The following is a 21916-nucleotide window of genomic DNA, read 5'->3' as shown; positions in this document are numbered from 1 at the left end:
GTATGTATGGGTCTGTATAATATATTAGAAAAGGCACGTGATGTATATATAAATAGTTGTGAGATAAGAAAATGACTCATAAACATACATAATATATTGCGCTGGATGTTTGCATAATTATAATACAGTACAGATTGGGCTTAGCTAAAGGAAACTACAGAAACTAGAAAGAAAGTTGAAAAGTGCCGGTAAAAGTTGAGAGAAAGCGAGAGCAAGAGTAAGGTTAAGAGGGTAAAGATGTTTGGAAATAAATGCAACAGATAATGATAGGATTAGTGAAAAGGTGAGTCACAGAAGAGATTTGGAGTGTCTGAGCTAAAAGTGGGTAAGGGGGGTCGGGTTATTGAGCACATTCCTTGTTATAAAGGTGAAATGTGGATGCTGACTGTAAAATTAATTAAAAAGGTTGAAGCTGTTTCGATGAATTATTCCTGTCACATATGTAGCTTAAGACGCATTTTAAAGTGTGAGAATTATGGGGATCCACAGAGGCGATAAAAAGGTTAGTGTAGGTGAAAAGATGGATCAGATTGTTGTCAGATGATTCGCACGGCTGGAGAGACTGAAGGGCCGTAGGTTGGTGAAAAGACTGTAGAATTCGACGTGTTAGGAGAAGGAAGATGATGAAGAGCAAGGAAGTGCTCAATAGTTTTGATGTGCAAAGTGTATAGGAAAGGAAAGACAGTAATTTACCGGAAGATGAGAGTGCATGCAAGGCAAAGATGAATAACACGTGTATGAGAGTTTGGTGAGCTGTGTAGGTATATGAAGCAACTTATGTTGATGAGGTTTTCCCTTCATTGTTTCATCTACAATTCAGCATTTAAAATATGTCTCTATATATATATATATATGTATATATATATATATATATATATATATATATATATATATATATATATATATATATATATATAAAATAGAGAGAGAGATATATATATATATATATATATATATATATATATATATATATATATATATATATATATATACATACTGTATATATATTTAGCAGTGACCAGTGTGTTGTTTTTCCCTCGAGCCATCTCTTGCTGGGAGAACGGATTACCGTTGTAAAATATACAGTATTAACTTTTGCTTCCACGCAATATAAAGCAAATTTCTGAATTATAGTTTCCGTGGCCATAAAAGTTTCTCTGTTTATTCTGTCAGAAGACAACATAAACAAACACATCAAGTTGATTAGCCACATTAGAGTTATTCCTATTAAAGACCAGTGTAGTCCATAGCAATAACACCACCAGCACTTCTAATGAGGTCGTCTGTGAGTCATAAGAAAGCCTTTAAAATTTACCAAAATATTCTTGACAAAGGGCCGTTGAGTCTTTGTTGGGCATCTCAGTACCTCGGCTTTACACATTAATTTTTCCGGATTAATATATTGAAGATAAAACATTCCAATACATGAAATTACGCGTTAGAATTTCAGGTTTTTTTCTAAGAAAATGTTACAAGGAAAAAATTATGATAATGTATGGCTACATAAGGATTACTGTTGAACATCAGATCCAATTTCATACAGGTTACTCAGGTTAAGGTCTTCCATTAAAACTGCCTTTCTCTTCGGAAAGAAAGAAAAAGTCTACTTCCCCTCCCTTCTTTACAGTCGTGAAAGTCATTTATCCCTTCTCCCTTTTTCTCCTATATTCCACCTCCTTTACTGCTACTAATACATTTTCTCTACTCCTCAGCTTACTTTTCTGATTTCGTCTTTGTCGACTGCTGTTGATTTTGATCCTAAGTCTGGCTTCCTCTATTTATCAACCTCTTGTTGCTGTGCTACTTTTTATTCCTTCACTGCTACTCCAGCTTCTCCTCCCCTTCATCTCTCGCTTCTTTTGCTTGTTGGTTTTGCTGCTTATCTGAACCCCCTCCATTCTTTACAATTTCTGCTAACAGCAATCCACCAGCAGGAGTTCTAAAATGTAACCCACTTTTTTACTTGAAATGAGAATAAACAGGATTTGCGATTCTTCTCGGAACTGGCGGGGGAAATGCACGCCCAAGCACGCCTCCTCAAGCACGAAACTTGCATTATCTACGATCATTTGTGATTATAACTTAGTCGGAATTGCTGCGAGTATATTGCACTAATATTTTACGCGCAGCCAACTCCTGTTCACTAGATATTTATGCGGTAAATTAAACTCCTCCCCAGCTTTCTCTCGGAGAAATGTATTGCGTTCATTTTCCTCTCTCTCTCTCTCTCTCTCTCTCTCTCTCTCTCTCTCTCTTGAGCTCGCAAACCACCCCCTGAAATCACCAGCCCCCAACCCCTACCCCGCTCCCTCCCGTTTGTTCTTTGCTAAATGCGTTTTACAGGGAAAGTTAAAAGTCTCTTAACTTTACCCTTAGATGAGGGCCTCTCTTGAATATGGAAATTCGCAGTTGATTCCCTACACCGATATTTTCTTATCTTTTTATTTCGTTTCACATCTTTGTTTCATTTTTTGTGATAGTGAATGTGCATTTAAGGACGATTTTACTCGGAACTTTTTTGCAAACAATTTTCCAAGAGCGAAGTTATCTTTTATTCACCATTTATGTAAGCTATAAAATCCATTTCTCCGAGACCCAAAAGCCACTTGATATAATTAGTAAAATACTGTTTGTTTCCAAGTGAGTCAGATGTGCACCGATGAAATTTCTCTTGAATTAAATAGGCCGCACCTGACGGCTATTAATTGTATTGACAATATCTTTCAGACGGAATATAGTTTATACATTGCATGAATAATTTGTACGCAATACAATGAGGGGTTTTGATAGTTTCAAATACCTGCAAATACGTGTCATGTTATTCTTGTTTATAATCTTATATATATATAAATTATATAAAATATATCAATATATATATATATATATATATATATATATATAATTGTATATATATATATATATATATATATATATATATATATATGTATGTATGTATGTATGTATGTATGTATGTATGTATAGGCATACGAGTCAGTGTTTGTGTATGTACACATACGGAAACTGGTCGTCACTGTCAGGGTGCGGAGATACCAGAAGAAATAGAAGAGTGGCCCTAGCAACAACAACAACAAGCTGGGTCTCAAATAAGATTACTGGAATTGGGAAGTCGAAGGGAAAAACCAACACCACAATGTGCGGGATCGTATTACGGAGGCTGAAAAAATAATCTAATAAAGTGAACTTTGTTTAACACCCCGAAAAAAAGACAGGGTTTTCCACTCGTGTCTCTTTCAGAAAAGTTTTGGCTAAAAGTGAATTGTCTTTATTGTTTTGAATCGTGGGTGATGATTTTTCTTAACTTGCGGATTTCTTGACGAAAAGTTTTTATGAATAAGGAAAATATCTTTCTTACCTTAGTTGTCTCAGAATGCTTAATTAATTTTTTTTTTAATATTTGTCTTTGCTCGTAGCATAATACAAATGTTTATGTCAGTTTTCTCTCCGTGATATTCTAGAGATAACCTTGAGAGAGGTGTTTATTATCTTTCGTAGTATTTATATAATCTCTAAAGATATTTTTACACTTTGCTAGCTAAAGGACTCACTAATTTTGTAGATCGTTCCTAAATAACATTTCCATATTGCACCTGAAGATTGCATCTGTCTTTCTATTTAACATTCTTTGCTTGAATATCTCTCGATAAGCCTCATTTATTCATTAACTAAATGTTCTCTTTTCTCTTACTCTTTTCTCAGGTCACCAACATTTTCTCTCTAGCAATCTTTTACGAAGTGTCTGCCATTCTACGCACTGCTCTGTTGTCAAGCCTTCGGTCTCCTGACATTTCTCTACAAAAGAGTAATCAAAGTTCGTTTCATTTTGACATCAAACATTCCCATCCCCTACCTCATTCTCCTGCTAATGACATCAGCTATTCTCGTGAAGTCAGTCCTTTTCAGAGACTCCATTAACTTAGTGCTATCTCTTTTAGTCACTCTCATCTACAGCCACCTCCCTGCAGTCTCTACCAGTCTATATCTTGTCCACCACCTAATGCCTTTTAAGTGCGTGCATCACTTCAGTGTCTGTCATTTCCATTCTTTATACTTTAAATTACCCGCCATTACCCCCACCTTCTCTCCAGCATTGCCCCCTTTTTTTCATTTTTACTCCCATTATTAAATTTCCAATTTCTCTTACACCGCCCTTATAAGAACCCTTAAAGTCCCCTCTCTACTTATCTTAAGTGTCCAGTTTTCACCTACAAATTTATTTGTCTTTATAATTTTTTTAGTGGAATATATCAGTCTTCCTTTTTAACTGTTTATAGTGTTCCCTTATTCTCTTCTCAGCGATTTTATATAAAAAAAACTTTCATCTTTCCATTATCTTGGGTGTCCATTATCTTCTTTTTGACTCTTAAGAGACTTTGTCTTTCCATTCTGCTAGAATTTTGCCTCTCTCTCTAATTTTAAATTTTGCTCTCCATTTTCCTCATCCCAATTCCTCTCGTGCTTTTTACATCATCTCTTTCAGTTTTCATCTTGATTCTTCATCTTTCCCTTCTCATTCTCTTCTTGGATTTCCATTTTTCTCTTTCCTTTTTCTATTCTGGCTCTCCATCTCTTTGCTCGTCGAATCGTCCTCCTCTCGGTCTCCAGTCGAACGACAGTCTAACTTTAAGAGGGCGATCGCTTTACGTAGGTCATTTGCATCGACAGGAAATTTTAAGGGATTTCTGCTCGAACCTTTCCCTTTGTCTCTGCTCCATGATGAATTCCATTTCCGCCCGCGGCAGGCAAACCTTTCTGAAGTCTCCTAGTAACATGACCAGGGGTAAGTTTTACGGTTCTGTTCTCTTTTTCATTTCCCTAAACTAAAGGAATCTCAGAAGCAAAGTGGGACCAAGCAAAGTTCACAAAAAATAGAAATTGTTCAGAATTTGATATATATTTCGCCGCGCGTAAGTCGCAAACCCTGTAAACGATTTGGACAAATATGAATGTGCAAGGCATCCGATTTGCATGTGCATTCAACAATGAACGAGCGATGGAAAAACAAAAGGGACGAGGGAAACTGTCAATTAAAATTAAATTTCGATTATCTGGATTCAGGTCGTACGGTTACGGCTAAGAATATATTTAGTACAACTCATAACGATGATGTATTGTTGCAGTGAGGAATTTATAATTTCATTTATGAAAAAAGCACTTACAAACTCTCATATTTATGTAGCATACACACACACATAAACACACACACATTATATATATATATATATATATATATATATATATATATATATATATATATATATATATATATATATATATATATATATATATATATATATATATATATATATATATATATATATAATTTCAGCCCATGTGTGGGTTTTTCATAAATTTTGCACTTCTGGAAATAAATGAGCAAAAGATGGAGAAACGCAAGAATAAAGTTGCTTAAATATGGGCTAAAAGTGCTTAACTGCATTTTCTGAGATTGACGTCGACAGACAACATATTTGAACCCGTATTACCTCCTGGCAGGGATCCAATAATCGATAAAATGCTCTCCCTTTAAAGAGCATTTCACCGACGAGGCATTTGCACATAACTGGCGGCTCCTCGGGCCTCGCTTGAACCCACAGTCACTCACGTCGTAAGTCCTCCGGCCTGCGACAAGTTTCTAAGCATTGCTGTTATGGAGGGCGATCTTGTATAAAACTATAAAAATTATGTAAGTTGCATAATTTTGAACAGAGGCCGTGAACCACTTGAATTCAGCTCGGCAACTTTAACAACATGGCAAAAGAGGAGATAAATAAGTTCAGAAGCAGATTTTCTCTTACAGGCGATCTCAACTAGTTCTCTTTGAGCGGGATTTCTTAAAATTCTGCCGACGTGGAAGAAGGCGGTGCTCCATAATTTCACATATACTAAGACTTGAGCCAAACGCTGTTTGCGTAATTTAAGTTTTGAGTGTGAAGTTTGCTCAAAAATAACAAAAAATGAAATTGAATAAATCAGTGTTGAAAACTAAGCTGAGAAACTAGAATGAAAGGCTTAGGAATAAATAGATTGGGAGGAACAGTTTTACCAGATGCTTTGTGAAAAAAAACGTAGAAAACTATTAATGATGAATTGCTGGAGACAGAGAAATAGAAAAGAAAGACATTTTGTATCTGGGTTGAAGTGAGTGGCCCCGTGTGAACACAATGAGATAGTCTGTAGCCAATGAGGAGTCTTCGTAAGTGTATAAAGTGGCTTTGACCATCTGGGAGTTCGGTTACTATTTTTATTCAACTTTATAAAATGAAGAGTAGATAATTGACCCTCCAACGTGGAAGTTCATATCCTAACCATTCACATTCAAACTCGGGAGCTTATCGTTCCAAGAATCACCTGATAAAGGCTGTCTTCATTTGAAAACAACAAGAAGTAAATTTAATTCGTAGGTCGTCGAAACTGAGCTTAATAGACAAGATCTTGGTAGAGACCATTGTTGAAAATATTGTCCATGTGTTTCGATATTACTCGTTCTTTGTGTAAGAAAGAGAATCATTTACAGCATTAATTATTACTGTTTTCTCTCCTCTCTCTCTCTCTCTCTCTCTCTCTCTCTCTCTCTCTCTCTCTCTCTATATATATATATATATATATATATATATATATATATATATATATATATATATATATATATATATATTAAAATATATTAACTTTATCACATACACAATTGTTCTGTACGGATACTTGATAATGTGGACTGTTTGTCCAAGAAAGCTTGTAACTTTTTCTGAAAAAAAAACTCCATTAGATACCATCCAGTTTGAATGAGGTCCTTTTAGTAATATATATATATATATATATATATATATATATATATATATATATATATATATATATATATATATATGTTGTGTGTAGAATAGATAGGAAATTAGATAGAAAAGAGAGAGAGAGAGATATAGAAAAAGAAAAAGTTAGGAGATAGAAGTAAGAATAAAGAGAGAGGCAAAGAACACAGTGATAACGCCCAAAAGCTGTTGTGTTATCGTGATTCAATACGCTGATCGAGGCAGGATGTTTGCATGAACCATAAGCAGTATATCGTGTTGAAGTCATAAAAACAGTCGTAAAAGTGAGAAATAATGGCCTTGCGATTAAGCTAACCAATTCATGAGTCAGCACAGCCTAAATGCTTACAGCAGCTGGTTCTATAACCCCGCCTTCTCAGGGAGGCGTTTTCATGGAAATTCCAGGAATTTGGGGCTGGACAAAGTGATGTACTTCTACAACCTCCAATCAAACATACTAGGGAGGGGTCTTTCACACACCCTCCAATCAAGTCCTCTAAGGAGAGATTTGAATCACACCCACTACAGTCCTTCCAATCAGCTACTTGAAGGGGAGGCCTTGCTGATTAATCCTTCCAATAAGGATAGAAGGAGGTGGAGATTGCAGATAACAAGATTTCTAGGGGTTAACAAGCTAGAGAACGCCAGGGAGAGGAGAGTTCAGAACTGTGTCCTTCAAGGGAGAGTACGTCTCGCCTCGCTTCAGTGTTCCCCATATAGACTGAGCCAGTTTACAGCTCCAGAGTGATTCGGTTGTATCATTGTAACTTGTTAATTTTGTACTGATCTTTATAATACTAAGTACTAATTAAAGTGAAGAAATTACCGATCTCGTCTCTATACGCCTTTCTGATAGATATCAACACTTAAATTAATAAAAATAAAGAAGATAGCACATCATCGGTGAAGCGAGGCTGAGGGACATATTTAGAAGAAACCAAGGTAAGAAGTGAAAGACTAAAAATCATACAAAACAGAAAGAGGAGAAGATCTCCATAACAAAAATAATTCCATGTCGGGCTGCTTGTCCATTCTCGGGTAATTAAACCAGTCACGGGGTAAAGTTTCAGTTCATTAAATAAATAATTGTGTGGTCATTCATCTCTCTTCTTCAACTATAGTTTAATCCAGGTTCTCCTTTTTTGCTAGGGTTTTCCGATTTCTGCTGCAAGAGCGCAGTCTATGGCATCGTCACTGAGCGGAGCTGACATGTCTTCACTCTACCGGGTTTCAGCAAACCGAAGTGAATCCGAACGTCGTATGGGCAACGCGGATACCGTAGTTAGAACGGAACCTGATCCACCGGTCGTACTGTCTATGGCGCCCTTTATGCTTACCTTTGAACTACTGAATCGAGAACGATAACCCTGGGCAGCAAACGTCCACAACAGTAGCCGTTTCACTTATAAACAAGCTCAGTCTCACCTCATTGCCCCATATACTCACTACAACTGACACATTGTGGATACTGACGCTCCCTTTCTCAACAGTGACATCCACATTCTGTTTAGGCGCCATGTTGTCAGACTGCTCAAAGCCAAAAGTCTTCCATTTGATTCAAATGCTCATGAGTTTGGGAGGCTGTAACACTACCTTGTAGTACTATGCATTTTTGCATTGATTTTTAATCCCCTATATTGACATATATGCACGTACTGTATATATTGCTCTGTTTATCTGTTATTCTTTATAGATCTTTATTCGTTTTTGCTTGTCTCTTTTGTTTCTTTTCACACGTGGGACTTCCATTGTTTTGAATATTAACTTGAGAGTCAATTGCCATTTAAACTTTCTCACTTGGAAGGTTTGCCCTTTTTGAATAATAATATAATAATAATAATATTTGATCCATTGTTTATTCTAATCTATGAGGTGGGCAATAATTCTGCAGGTCTGTTGAATATCGGCTATAGTATCCCATAAAAATAGCTACAGTTGAGTTTTCTATTTGTAAGTGCATGTTCATTTTCTTTTATGACTGCGTAATTTTACTCACAAACTAAACTATGTGAAAACCGTGAAAGACTTCAAATTAATGAAAAAATAGTGAGGGATCCAATAATGAGCGTGGAAAGTGTAAAGAAATGATCAAGGAACATCCGAGAATTCTATAAAGAGTATTAATTATAAAGAGATCAAAACTAAGTTTTATAGAACCTTAGTCTCCTTTCTAGAAACTTTGGAAAACTAGAAGAAAAACATGGATTAAGGTGTGGAAAGAAATGACTAAACTAGATAAGAAAATAAAATCAAAGGTCAATAATATCATTAACATATCAATCAAGGTATTTGTGGATTATGGTAATAATTAACGGAAACAACGAGGAGAATTGTGGGTAAATGCAAAGTTGACGGCCACATCAAGATATCGTTTATTAATAATTTTTTTTAGTTAATCAGTACAGGGATTAGAGAAGGGTATATATAATGCAGTACAGGTGAGGTAATCTGAGAAATTAACGGAGATAACGAGAAATTTAACGTCTTTTGTTTGTTTTACGCTCATCCCCGAGGTGCTGGTAATAAACATGACAGAAGCTCCGCGGGACGCGGTGTTTATTACTAGCCCATCGTTGATGAAAGTAAAAATGTAGCCAAAAGACGGTAAATTTTTCATTATTTGAGTAAATAATTTTATCAAATTGTCTCACCTGTACTGCATTATACACACCTTTCTTTATATTAAGCCAGAATATATATTATATTAATAAAAGGTATTTTCGTGCAACCGTCTCCTTTACGTTGTCCTGATTTGAGGCCCGGTTTTACGGAAGGTAAAATAGAAATTTACACCATTGTTTAACAATATTGTAGTACTGTACTACAATATTATACAAGGATTGCCAACGACTTTAATAGATCTAAGCAAGTTATTTCACTGATAAAAAAAAACCATACAAATGAACTCTCTGATCTTACAAAATAAATCTGAAGGCCAAAAAATCAATGGCTTATTTTCGGAAAAGGATAAGATTTAGACGAAGAGGAACAGGATGCTTTGTAGCGCTTTAAATCACCACAAGAAGAGGATTTACAGGTTGAATACCATTGGTCAATACTTTCGACATAAAAAATAGAGGGTAAACGTTTCGAAAATAACTTAATAAGGGTAGGCCTACGTGCCCTTCATATTTACCTTGCAAAGCAATCATCTTCGAGAGAGAATTCCACGTGGGAAAAAGGGACGGAGAAAATAGGCAACGGATTATTGCAAAAATTCAGCAAATGATATACACCAACTCTCAGCTGGTCACGACTGCACTTAGTTTAAACGAGTTTTTTTAAGAAAATAAGAACAACTTGATGGTGAAATAATAGAAAATTATTAATTGTGATGATTACAAGAATATCGGCAAATCTATAGCCACTCAGTATTTGAGATATAAGTAAATTTAGAACTCCCAACCCAGAAATTAAGCTTAAATGCGCATCCCGACGTTCAGTCTTTCATTGTTTATTTCTCTCGACTATCTGCGAGCGAGACCCTTCCATTCGTACATCGTCGGGTAAGTAACTTCGTGGACCGTTTGGTGCATTTCATCGATGATTTAGAGAGTCATCCTATTATTCATCCTTTTGAATATTGTATTAGTGTAGTGTTTGATAGCTAACAAAGTGAATGAGGAGCAATAGAATCCTCCGAAATATTGAATTCCCGTCGTAAATGACGTTAGAAAAATGTTGGGTTTTGTTGTTTAGCGGCATTTTTCCTACATGCCCAAACAATCCCAAATACTTGCATAAAGTGACCGCAATGTGTTAATATTACAAAAGCATAACATATAACACGGCGAACGGTCGCCGACTCATTTCATTTCAGGAAACGATAAACTTGCTGTAGCCTCTAATTGGTGGAATTAGCTTGATAAAATCAGGCGAGCAACCATAGCGTAGTCGACTGAATAACCTATCCTAGTAGGCGAACGACATAGGCCTGGTCCTAAACCGTAAGCTATTAGGCTAATTGCCGAATCATTAGACTACCGTTAAGAAACACATTTCCCTCGGGCCCTCTAAATTTTGGGTGGAACATATGGTATTATTACAGTTTCGGTCAAATTCGATATGTATTTTTTTACTTATTCACATGTGAGATGATTCGTACGAAACGCTTACTCGAATCTTGCGCAAATTAATGGTTACGGAGATATTTGCCGATGAATATTGTTCCTTATTGTTATCCCATCAAAGTACGAGTTACAAGGTAAGACAATACCACCCCCCCCCCTCCATAGCTAACACAGCAAAATTGTAACCAGTCAACACGAAACTAATTTTACCTAAAAAATAACCACGTAACATAGGGGTGTTGACTGGTTAGAGTTTTCCGAATTTGACCCAAAATTTAGAGGGCCCGAGGGAAATGTGTTTCTTAACGGTAGCCTAATGATTCGGCAATATGATATCACTAATTTATTTTATTTACTCCGGCTAAGTCTATAGGATGTGAATTTTTCTGACAGGAGCCTTGAAATGTCTTGTTGGTTTTGTAATATTCTATTTTTATTCAGAAACAGTTTGGCTTGTAGTTTAAATTCAGAGGTAGCTACCCAGCAAGGTAGTAAAGTTTTAAACTTCTCTCATAGCATAATGTGTTTGTTGGGTTAGTAATATTCTATTTTTATTCAGACTTTGTAAAATGATTGACTTCTTCAAAGAAAATTATCTGCTAAGTAAATATATGTAGTTACCTATATAGTTACTCAAAGAACAGGTGTTAAGTGAATTAAGTTGGTGTATTTGGACCATAAGGAATAATGCATTTTAATTGATTAGTTTTAATCTTCTTCTCATAGCATAATGTATTTGTTAGTTTTGTAATATACTGTATTCAGACTTTGTATGTAAATAATTTACTATATCAAGGAAAATAATCCTGCAAAGTGAATATAGATACCCATATAGTTCCCCAAAGAGCAAGAGTTATGTGAATTAAGTTATTGCATTGGGACCTCAAGGAAAGATGCACTTAAATTAAGAAGTGGTGCATTGGGACCAGATACTCGGTGCATTCGGACCGTGGTGTATGATGCATTCAGACTAGTGTTGGTGCATTGAGGCAAAGGTGTATTGAGGTAATGGTGCATTTATTCAATAAACTCGCCATAGCATTCCAGGATGGCCAGCGTACAACTTCATAGGTTAATTACAGGTTACATTCGACCGACAAAAAAATAACAGTAAATTCTGGATAAGCAACCAAAATACTATAGGAAAAATCAATTTCCTAAGTAATCCCCATGCAAAGCGATTGCGTAGTTCTACCAGCCTATGTTTAGAGCCCTCAACTAGGAAAAATCAATTTCCAAAGTAATACCCCATGCAAAGCTATTGCTTAGTTCTACTGGCCTGTGTTTAGAGCCCTCAGCCCCACAAGTGAAAGTCTCAGATATTATGTACAATAGTTTAACATGTATTGCATTAGTTCCCTCGATGTTTCACACAAGACACACAGGCCTATGGCAGTATTCAGTAAGCTGTATACAACAGACACTGCCATTTAGGGTAAATGATTGGGCATAACGCACATTGGTGGCTGAATTTTCACTTTTCGCTATGGTTAATTGGTGAAACAACAAAATTAAACCTTTTATGAAAACCTTTCAAAAGATTTAAGATTCAGTAACAAAATGAGCTATAGGAAACTGCCATACGAACTAAAATAAGCAAGTGAAGTCTGTAAAAATAAGTGTTCAAGGCAATTTTGAATCCAATATGGCCGTCCCTCCCAAATGCTGATGCACCCTGAATGGCGCTTGGACACCCTTCTCAGTGCTCATTTAACTGTGTACTGAACACTAATTGGGTATATATGTAACGTTTATTGATATTACTCAGGATTTTAGTTATAATCAATACAATAAAACATTTTGTTGCCTATACTAGTGAAAGTATGAGACGTATTCCCATCTGTCATGTGGCTGAACTGAAATGCATTTTTACCTTGTGGTACGTGGCTTTATCCTTACTGACATCACAACTGAAGCTCCTCAGTGCTTATTTGATTGTAATTATACACATTTTGTTCTTAATTCACTCAAAATAAGGCTTAAAGTACATGAGCATGTTTGGTTACGGCACTTTACTCCATCAAAGTAGCGAAACTGTGCCTGGAACAATTTTCCAGCCTTATCGTACATCTGGCTGCCACAAGCATCTTAGGAAATCTTGCCTTGACTTAGTTTGCTGCATCTGACCTTGCCATTGGGGCTTCATACCCCCCAGGTAACACTTAACATATGAACAAGAGGCTATACAAGAACCGTATAACACAATTTTAATTAGAGTACATATACAATATACCTATCTACTGTATCAATGGATGCAACCAGTAAAGAAAAATTTTAAATTAAGAAAGTCATGAAGGAACAAATTTAGTGGTCAGTTTTTCCAGACAGTAATCAACCCACTATGTTGAATGCTTATCTTTAAGTGGGAAATGCAATGTGGATGACTTTTCTGTACTGTATTTTGATAAATCTGTTCCTTTGTGTCCAGATTACTGTAATAAATCGTAGGGCCTGCTGGATAATGGAAGTTTCCATGTATGATGAAAACACAACGGGTGTAAAATGGCAACTTTGTAAATCCCCTTTCTTTGTGAATACCGCATAAGTATGCACAAATTGTGCTTATAAACAGCCAGCACTATATTAAAAACTGGATGTTAAACTACAGGTTGACCATCACTAATCTGGCAATCAGTAATCCGGCACAAATTTCGGCTAGAGTGATTTCTGAATGTTTCCGCACTAATTTTCAAATTTCCTGGTCGCCATTACGCTAACTTTCCTTTCGCCGCCACCGATTTGGTGGCGCAGTGTGCTGCATCAACAAACTGGTAGCCTAGCCTACATTATACCGGTACTGAACTCTATTTACATATTAACACTATTATACAAACATCAACAAAACGAATGTGCATCTTTTTCATGGATCTTTTAAAAAGTTATGCTTTACTACATTGTTTCCAATTGCGTATATTCTCATATTGCTTTTGTATTATAAATTGCGATCAATGTTTTGTTTTGGGAATCGATATCGCGGTGTTTATTTCGCCGCATTTAACTAAGTTCAAAGAGCTTTTCTTGCTTCTAGTTAGCGTAAATGAATATGGATACTTTATTTATTTGGGACATGGATATTTTTCGTTATACGAAGTGTTTTTAAGTAAAAATATAACTTAAATACATCTCGTGAAATTAATTTAGCTATTTTTTTCGTCAATATATGACGTTCGCGGGAATTGCGGCTGGCTGGTTTGGGGGCATGTTTGTTTTGTGTAAAAAAAAAAATCAAGATTCCGTTCGCTATTTTCTCTTGATTTCATCATAATATGAGCTTTACGTATTTATCTTTTATCTGCGTGAAAACAGTAGTAATTTGTATTCTTTCATGCCCAGTAGTTTTGATTAAAATACATTCTTTCCAGTTTTATTTACGGTAGTTTCATCCATGTTGCTGATGCACGATAATTTATAGTCATTAGCAGCTTGAACATTGTTTTCTCAGCTTCAGCTACAACTTGCAGCTTAAAGTTACTGTAGCAGTATATTTCCTCGCCGATCTTTTCTCCAAAGCGAATAAGGTTAGTGTAAAAAATATATCAGTCCGATTGTACAGTACTTAACGTCATTTGTAACATAACTACAGTAATTGTGTATTACCGTACGATGGTTGAAATACAAGCAAAACAGTTATCTGATACGATTATTAGCAAAACAACAGTTTCCTGTTCGGTTGTTTATGGCTGTACGCATTTACGCAAGAGTATAACGTTACTAACAATACTTTTATAATTCTCTTTTACTTTTTTAACTAGCAGATGGAATAAAGAGATGGAGGAAAAGAAGTTTTTCTATTGTAAGTTGGTCTCTCTCGCTGCCTGATTGTACCTGCTGCCTGCGCCTGCGCGAAATCTAAAAATGTTTCCTATTTTCGTACCTGTATTAATTGCTAACCCCATCGTAAGCTCGAAATATCGTAAGTCGAATTATCGTAACTCGAGCACTACCTGTATTTGATAATTGTCTTTTCTTTATTAACCAACTTGCACTGATTTATGGGATATTTTAATTCTAAGACAAGGTGCTTAGCTACTAGGTTTCGTGTGTTCCAGCCTAGTAAATGGCTAATCCGGCACCCTCTAGGTCCCAGTGATGCCGGATTAGTGATGGTCAACCTGTATAAGTTACTACCTATTTTTCTTTTTTTCCTTATTTGTGTGATATAGTTATACTATATGCTTATAAACAATGTGGTAGGTACTGTACATAAGGTACAGTTCACTACTACACTGTATAGTAGGTTTGCTAAACATGGTTTGCAATTTGTTTCCCCTTTTGTCCCTTAAAATTAGTGTTTACACCAAGAAAAAAAAAACTTGTCTTAATCTGTTACCCAGCACACAGCCCATGGCTATACTTATTGTACACTACCGTAAAGAATGGTTAACACGTATCAATTATACACTACCGTAAAGAATGGTTAACACTTATCAATTTTGTTAATGAAAAATACAATTACAGCTACACAATGAGAGATCTACTTAAAAAGAAATTTCCTCACTTGTGTGTGATGCTGAAATTGCATAAAAGGCCAGGCTTCTGAAAACATCCAAGCAGGTTTACAAGTCGTCACAAACCCTTCATCTTGAAGATGTGTGTGTTTTGGCCAATTAGATTAAAGTGATAGGCAAAGTGAAGTGTGGTGACATATCAAGTGATTTGGTACTTTTACACCTATAAGTCATGAAAGCTCTCAAAGAAAAGGGCCCGCTAGATTAGCTCAGCCTGGTTGCTATGTAGAGAATTATGCTAGACAAAAAAAAAATGCATTTTAATATGCTACATACACAAGGCTGGTTACCCTTAAAGAAACGTTGTTTACAAGGTTAGATGGGCAAGTATTGATATCATAAATCTTCAGCTGATGAAAACCCTTATGGACAGTCAACAGACTATAAAACCCGCAGAGTGAAATGTTTTAGGAACTCAAAATTCAGCACAGTACTACCTTCCTGATGCTAGAAAATGTCACTGTTTGCAGCGGTAGCAGCCTGTCTAGTGTGTGACCAAAACAACTAGGTCAGGTAGAGAAGAGTGCAGATGATGTTTGTTGTTGTACATTTTATGCAACTGACATATTGAATTAATTTAATGTTGGTGGCTGTTAATAAAGTCACAATTTTGGCTGGGAGAAGTCACAGGGAAAAGTCTTAACTAATTTATGGTGGCTGGTAATAAAGTCACAATTTAGTATAGGAAAGAAATTCAGGAAATCAAACAAAATTACAGTTCAGGAACCATAAACAATTAAAATAGTAAGAAATGTGGTAGATCTAAGCCGGCTGTCCGCGGTGAGCTAGGCTATGGCAGTTAACGTTTTTCTATAGAACTTTACCTGTTGAACAAGAATTTAAAGTAATAGTTTGGCGGTCAAATGTAATTAAGCTGTAAATTACCTTAGAACTGTAGCCGATGGTAAAGGGGACCCGTAGAGAATCGGGTTTTTGGGTGTGGTAAAACCCTTTGAGAATAGCTTAACAGTAAGGGGGACCCGTTGGGAATTCGGGCATTTTGGTGGGGTAAATAACTTGGTATAAGGGTTGGGTACCGTATTGTATTTCCTGTTATACATGTCATTTGGAACACGAAAAACAAGCGTAAAAAGAAGGGCGAATAATGGATAGCGGGAGCCGTTCCAAAGGCACTTTTCATTCGTTACTAGTACTGCTGATTTTAAGCCTTAATACACGTGCTAGCTTTGGGTTCACGAATCAGCAGCTGCCAGTTGTCTGCGCTTAGGGAGATCTGTGAGAGACTGGCAATTGACGTTTTCCTGTGTTATTTTACTTGCTGAACAAGAGTTTAAAGTAATTACCTCTTGCCAGAACATACGAGCTTGCCAGAAATCTATAAAAATGCAGATAAGGCACGCAGTGCTGTTCTACCACAGCGACCTATAGAGGTCACCAAAGTTGAAAGCAGAAATGGTAATGTCTTGTTTCCCGTTTACGAAAGCTTCGAATAGTGTCCAGTGGAGCTAGACTATGGCAGTTGACGTTTTTCTATGTTATTTTACTTGCTTTACAAGAGATTAAGGTAATAATTTGTCAGTCGGCTGCTGCTAAACTGTAATTTATCCTTGAGCTGTGTGCGACCCACCTGTACAGATGTGCAGTTTTCAAGGGTCAATTACATTTTAGTTACAGCCGACCGCCAAAATATTATTTTAAATTCTTGTTCAGCAGGTAAAATAACATAGGAAAACATCAGTTGCCATAGGCCAGCTCACTGCGGACAGCTGGCTTAGAATTATATACCAGAAATATTTTAAATGGTTATTAACAGGGAGTACATCATCATTAAAAACACTGAATATACAGTACTGTACATGTAATGCCATATTATGGGTAGTGCGTGTGGTTGAACATGTGTGCCTACAATAGTATTACTTTTAATTGTTTATGGTACTACATTAAGAGTTGGCAAAATAAGCTTATTGATGGCATATCTCCACCCCAAAAGTTTGAGATTAAGGTCAGCACAAGACCACCACACTGGAAAACAGTAATCCAGATAAGGAAGAAGAGTCAAAACACTTACATGTATTATGTATATGCTTCTCAAAAGCAAACTTATGAAATGTTACACTTAAGATCTTGGTCATTGACGATTAAAACTTTATATTTTAACTTAAGTCAAGGGTTGACTAGCTATCATACTCTGAGGTTTAGAAGGGTTAAGCTTCATTCCCCAAAGCCTACTACACTCATGCTGCATCTTTTTTCAAGGATTCAGCAACCACAGCCCAAAGGCAGCACAGAAGGAACAATGGCTAGAATAGTAGCAACATTGGCATATCCAATCAGTTTTTCTCCAGACCTTGCTGCATGTAGAACCAAATTTGAGTGTCATGGAGGAGTTAAAACAGATTATTACAATGCTGCTAGATTTCTTATAGGAGAAAATTCCTAAAGGGTCCTATATGGCAATCTTAATCCTTTTAATCCAATCCCTAGATCTGTGGCTTTCAATTTCATGATGCTTTGCAGTTTGAGTCTCAAGATTTATAGCCTATATGTTGGGTTAGTTGTTCATTTTATATACTGTAGATAGATGTAATTTCTTGTAGAAAGGTTTAATATATTTCAAAGTAAGACACTGTAAATTCAAGCACTGTCAGTTTTAAATGAGGGTTTATTGATTCATGAAAAACGTGTCTCACTGCAACCAAAATACAGTTATTCCTCTCAGTCCTGACGCAGAAATCACACGATCCATCAGTCTCGATATATTGAAGTTTCTGCTTTTTATTCCAGTTGAAAATACTTGAAAACCTTGTAGAAGACGTCCTTTGCCGGGCCATTTAAATGTGCTTTAAAAGGGTACTGCATTGTCTTGTGAGGCTAGGGAAAGGATCGTTAAATGAGATTAGAAGACTTCGCCATGGAGTACATTCGGCAACGCTGATAAAAAATAGTCACTTTTGCAATAAGTACAACTTTTTTTTTTTTTATCTTGTGGTAATAGAATGGACAGCTTTTTAGTTGAAAAACACACAAATCTTGGCCACATTCTTAAAAAGAAAAAAAAAAATCCTAAATTGGTGCAATTTCTATACTATCAAGAATTTTGAAGATTTGACACAGCTGTATCAATCTATCTTGGCTCCATCCCACCTTGAATTTGGTTTTACTATAGTATAGATAATGAATAGCAAAGGTCCAAGAACTATTTGAGAAACCTCAATAATACTAAAGCTACTTACTGCTTTTTGAAAATTTATTTAGATTATTACAGAAGGTGCAACAATTCTCAATAATCTTTTATGATTCACATGGTCAAAGAATGCACTAAAATTTAGACCAACCATGCATACCTGGGCACATTTCATTGAGCACTATGCATAGACAAGTGCATCACAATTACAAAGACCTTTAGGAAAACCAAGGTCAGTAACACTAGAAAGGAGCAACAACATGCAGAACAAACATAAAGAATATTTGCAAACTTGAAAGAAACAGGACCAATAATATACTTGTAAGATCAAATTACTGAACAGTATGCTGGCACACCCAGCAAGGACAAATAAATCTCCAGATTTGCCAGCTGAAGGAAGGGCAGTAGAGTGGTGGTTTTGAAAATGAATTCATGGGTGAAGATAAAAAAATAAAAATGAAAAAAAAAGGGGGTTTGGTTAAGGAAAACCTCTTGCCAACCACATCAGGCATCCTTGGCCCTTATACTGAGCCTGCCCTGTGTACCATTTGAAAAATAAGAAGAGGGAACTTAGTGGTTCCCTAAGCAAGTATACAGGCAGTTCCCGGGTATCGGCAGTGGTTCTGTCCCCGACAGCGTGTCGGTAACCGGAAATTGACAAATATCAGTGCTTACCGGCGCCAATAAGCGGATATCGGTGCCGAAAATTGTTATTGTCGTCGCTAGACAAGTGCCGTAAAACCAGATTGCCAATAACCAGGGACTGCCCCTATACAGTAGTTTATATACACTTCCATATACTAGATGTTGTTTGTGCATGTATCAGTTATAATTTAAACTAAGGGTTTCCCCATTTTCTGCACACTGAAGTTTTCAAAATAATTTATGTAATAGTTTCCACCATTGCAGATGTTAATATACTTAAACCAATAAAATAGTAGTATAAAGATTTTTCACCCCAGATATGTGTTTTTCCCAGTTTTGTGGGTAAAATAATTAGAATAATATAACATATAGTTCCTTTCATCATAAATCCTTTTTGTCTGAAAGATCACCTGGTTTCATCTTGCAGTCTGTTATTCAGCCAAACCTTCAGGAGAAGAATTAGTGAGCTGCAATCATTGTGACAAACATTAATTTCACTTTTCATTGTGACTTTCTTAGTACACCGTACTAAACATAAATGTTTTACCTAATGGAGGAATGTAAGTTAAACATTGTTTTTGTTTTAAACATTTTATACACTTCTTGAAGGTGCAGGTATTTCATGGTTTTGTCTTTTATTCCAGTTGTGTCTTGACTGTAGACCTGCCAAGATGTTGATGCCAAAAGCCAATAGAGTTGCAATATATGAACACCTCTTCAAAGGTATGTCAGTATTTTGAGGAACTTTATGCTCGTGTTACATTGAATATGATGTTCCTGCAACTCCTGCTTTATTGGGGAATAAACACTCAAATAATACTGTACACATGGTAAATGATGTCAGATACATATAATGTATTCATATCCAGTTTTTGCTTAAATTACCCTACAAAGCTTTTATGTTTTTGCAGAGGGTGTTATGGTAGCCGAGAGAGATTTGTTTATGCCCAAACATCCTGAATTGGAAAAGATCCCTAACCTGCACGTCATCAAAGCCCTGCAGGTAAGATGTAATTTACAAGCAGAATTATGTATGAAATTGTATGAGTGCACAAATTTCAAAACTAATATAAGATGAATACTGGGAAGCACATTTGTTGCAGAAAAAATTTTTCAAGTTGAATCATTGTGGCCTTCTCTCGAACTAAGGCTGGCCCACCCTTATTAGAGGAGGACTTAAAGACCTTTTTTTAATCATTTTTCATATGGCCCTCTAAGGCTGACTTGCCTTGTGAGACGAGAAACGTTAGATAGATACGGCTGCTGAAAATAATATAAATTTGTTGAGCACCTAAATCTCTAACTTGAAATTTGGTGATTTATTCCAGAGCTTGAAGTCACGTGGTTATGTAGAACAGAATTTTGCCTGGCGCCACTACTACTGGAGACTTACCAATGAAGGGATTCAGTACCTGAGAGATTTTCTACATCTGCCAGCTGAGGTAATTTCAGTTAATGTTTCTCATAATGCCAAGTATTTTACAATTCCATTATATAAATAGAGTTCTAGTCTGTGTTTTTTTTTTTTACAGAAGATTGATTAAATGTTCCTAAAACATGGCATATAAAAGAAATGGGTAGGTTTTTGGATTTATTTTAATTTTTTTTTTGTGCCTCTGATAAAGGAAGGATTTATATGCTTTATTTTTTTTAATAGTGTGCACTTTTATCTGCTGATATTGTAATGAACAGTTAAAAAAATCTTAGCTGTGAACTAGAGTGACACTTAAAGCACAATCCAGAAAGGATAATTTTTTTTATTTATTTATTTTTCTTTCCTAGATTGTTCCAGCTACTCTCAAGAAGCCTGCACGCTTGGAAGGCAGACCAAGGCCTATTCAGTCTCGCCCAGAAGGACCTCGTGGAGAAGGTTCACGTGATGCCTACAGACGTGCACCCCAAGGCGTTGATAAGACTGGTGATGCTGGTGCTGGCTCTGCCTCAATGGAATTCGTAAGTAATAAAGACTAGAGTTCATGAATTCCCACTTAAATTGTGTTCTCTGTGATTTTGATAAAGTTTCCCTTCCCAGAATCTTTATTAGTTTTTATTATTGTGTAGTTAACAGCCCAGGAAGTTGATATTAACTCTGAAGGTTGGTTTTTCTTTCTTCAGAGCAGCGGCAGTTTTGGCCGTGGTGGCGGCGGCTTTGGACGTGGTAGCCGAAGACCTCAATAAATTAATGAGAGTGTAACAGTTATTTCATTTGTCCTGGTGAAGTACCGAGTTGTTGATATTGTAAAGCTCATTGTGACGCAACCTTCATTGCAATTTTCAAAAATCTTGTTTGATCTAGACCATGTGGCACTGGTTTGTGTACATGTAAATGTTAACTGCTGGTAAATTGTTAAATGTTGCTCTTTAATAGAAATTTCAGACTACTCGAGTAAAGTGAAGTTGTGTATGTGCATATATGACCTTAATTTTTTAAATGAGTATGGTGAATTACTTAGAAAATTTTGTCAGCTGGAAACTACATCGTTTGGGTCCATTTTGGGGGATATTTTATTGGAAAAGAAACGACTTGTAAAAGCTTATGTTTTTTGCAAGAGATAAGTACAGTACACCATATCAGAAGTTAAACAAGTGTAAGTACAGTACTTATCTTCTATAATCCTCGTACCATTGTTGAAATTGGATTATATGTATATGCAACTTGAAATCCTTAAGTCATTTATTAAAAGCACATCATCGTGACCGATATTTAAGTTGTTTCCTTGCCCA

General features: G+C 36.1%; 1 protein-coding gene across 1 annotated transcript; it reads left to right on the top strand.

Annotated features, from left to right (window-relative positions):
- Window positions 1-10253: 10253 nt before the first annotated feature.
- Window positions 10254-21386, top strand: LOC136839602 (small ribosomal subunit protein eS10-like). The gene is made up of 6 exons (XM_067105881.1): window positions 10254-10330; window positions 19837-19915; window positions 20104-20195; window positions 20521-20634; window positions 20975-21145; window positions 21308-21386. The coding sequence occupies exons 2-6, from the start codon at window positions 19864-19866 to the stop codon at window positions 21368-21370; spliced, it is 492 nt and encodes a 163-aa protein (XP_066961982.1). The 5' UTR covers window positions 10254-10330; window positions 19837-19863; the 3' UTR covers window positions 21371-21386.
- The last annotated feature ends 530 nt before the right edge of the window (window positions 21387-21916 follow it).

Source organism: Macrobrachium rosenbergii, chromosome 6 (assembly GCF_040412425.1).
Source record: "Macrobrachium rosenbergii isolate ZJJX-2024 chromosome 6, ASM4041242v1, whole genome shotgun sequence".
NCBI lineage: Eukaryota > Metazoa > Arthropoda > Malacostraca > Decapoda > Palaemonidae > Macrobrachium > Macrobrachium rosenbergii.
The sequence above is the reverse complement of the archived record's forward strand: the minus strand, read 5'-3'. Positions and strand labels throughout refer to the sequence as shown.

Excerpts from the sequence above, each read along its gene's own strand:
- LOC136839602 (XM_067105881.1), top strand. The coding sequence starts at position 19,864 with ATGTTGATGCCAAAAGCCAATAGAGTTGCAATATATGAACACCTCTTC. Across the intron at positions 19,916-20,103 it reads ATATGAACACCTCTTCAAAG|AGGGTGTTATGGTAGCCGAG; the intron begins GTATGTCAGTAT and ends ATGTTTTTGCAG. Across the intron at positions 20,196-20,520 it reads ACGTCATCAAAGCCCTGCAG|AGCTTGAAGTCACGTGGTTA; the intron begins GTAAGATGTAAT and ends GATTTATTCCAG.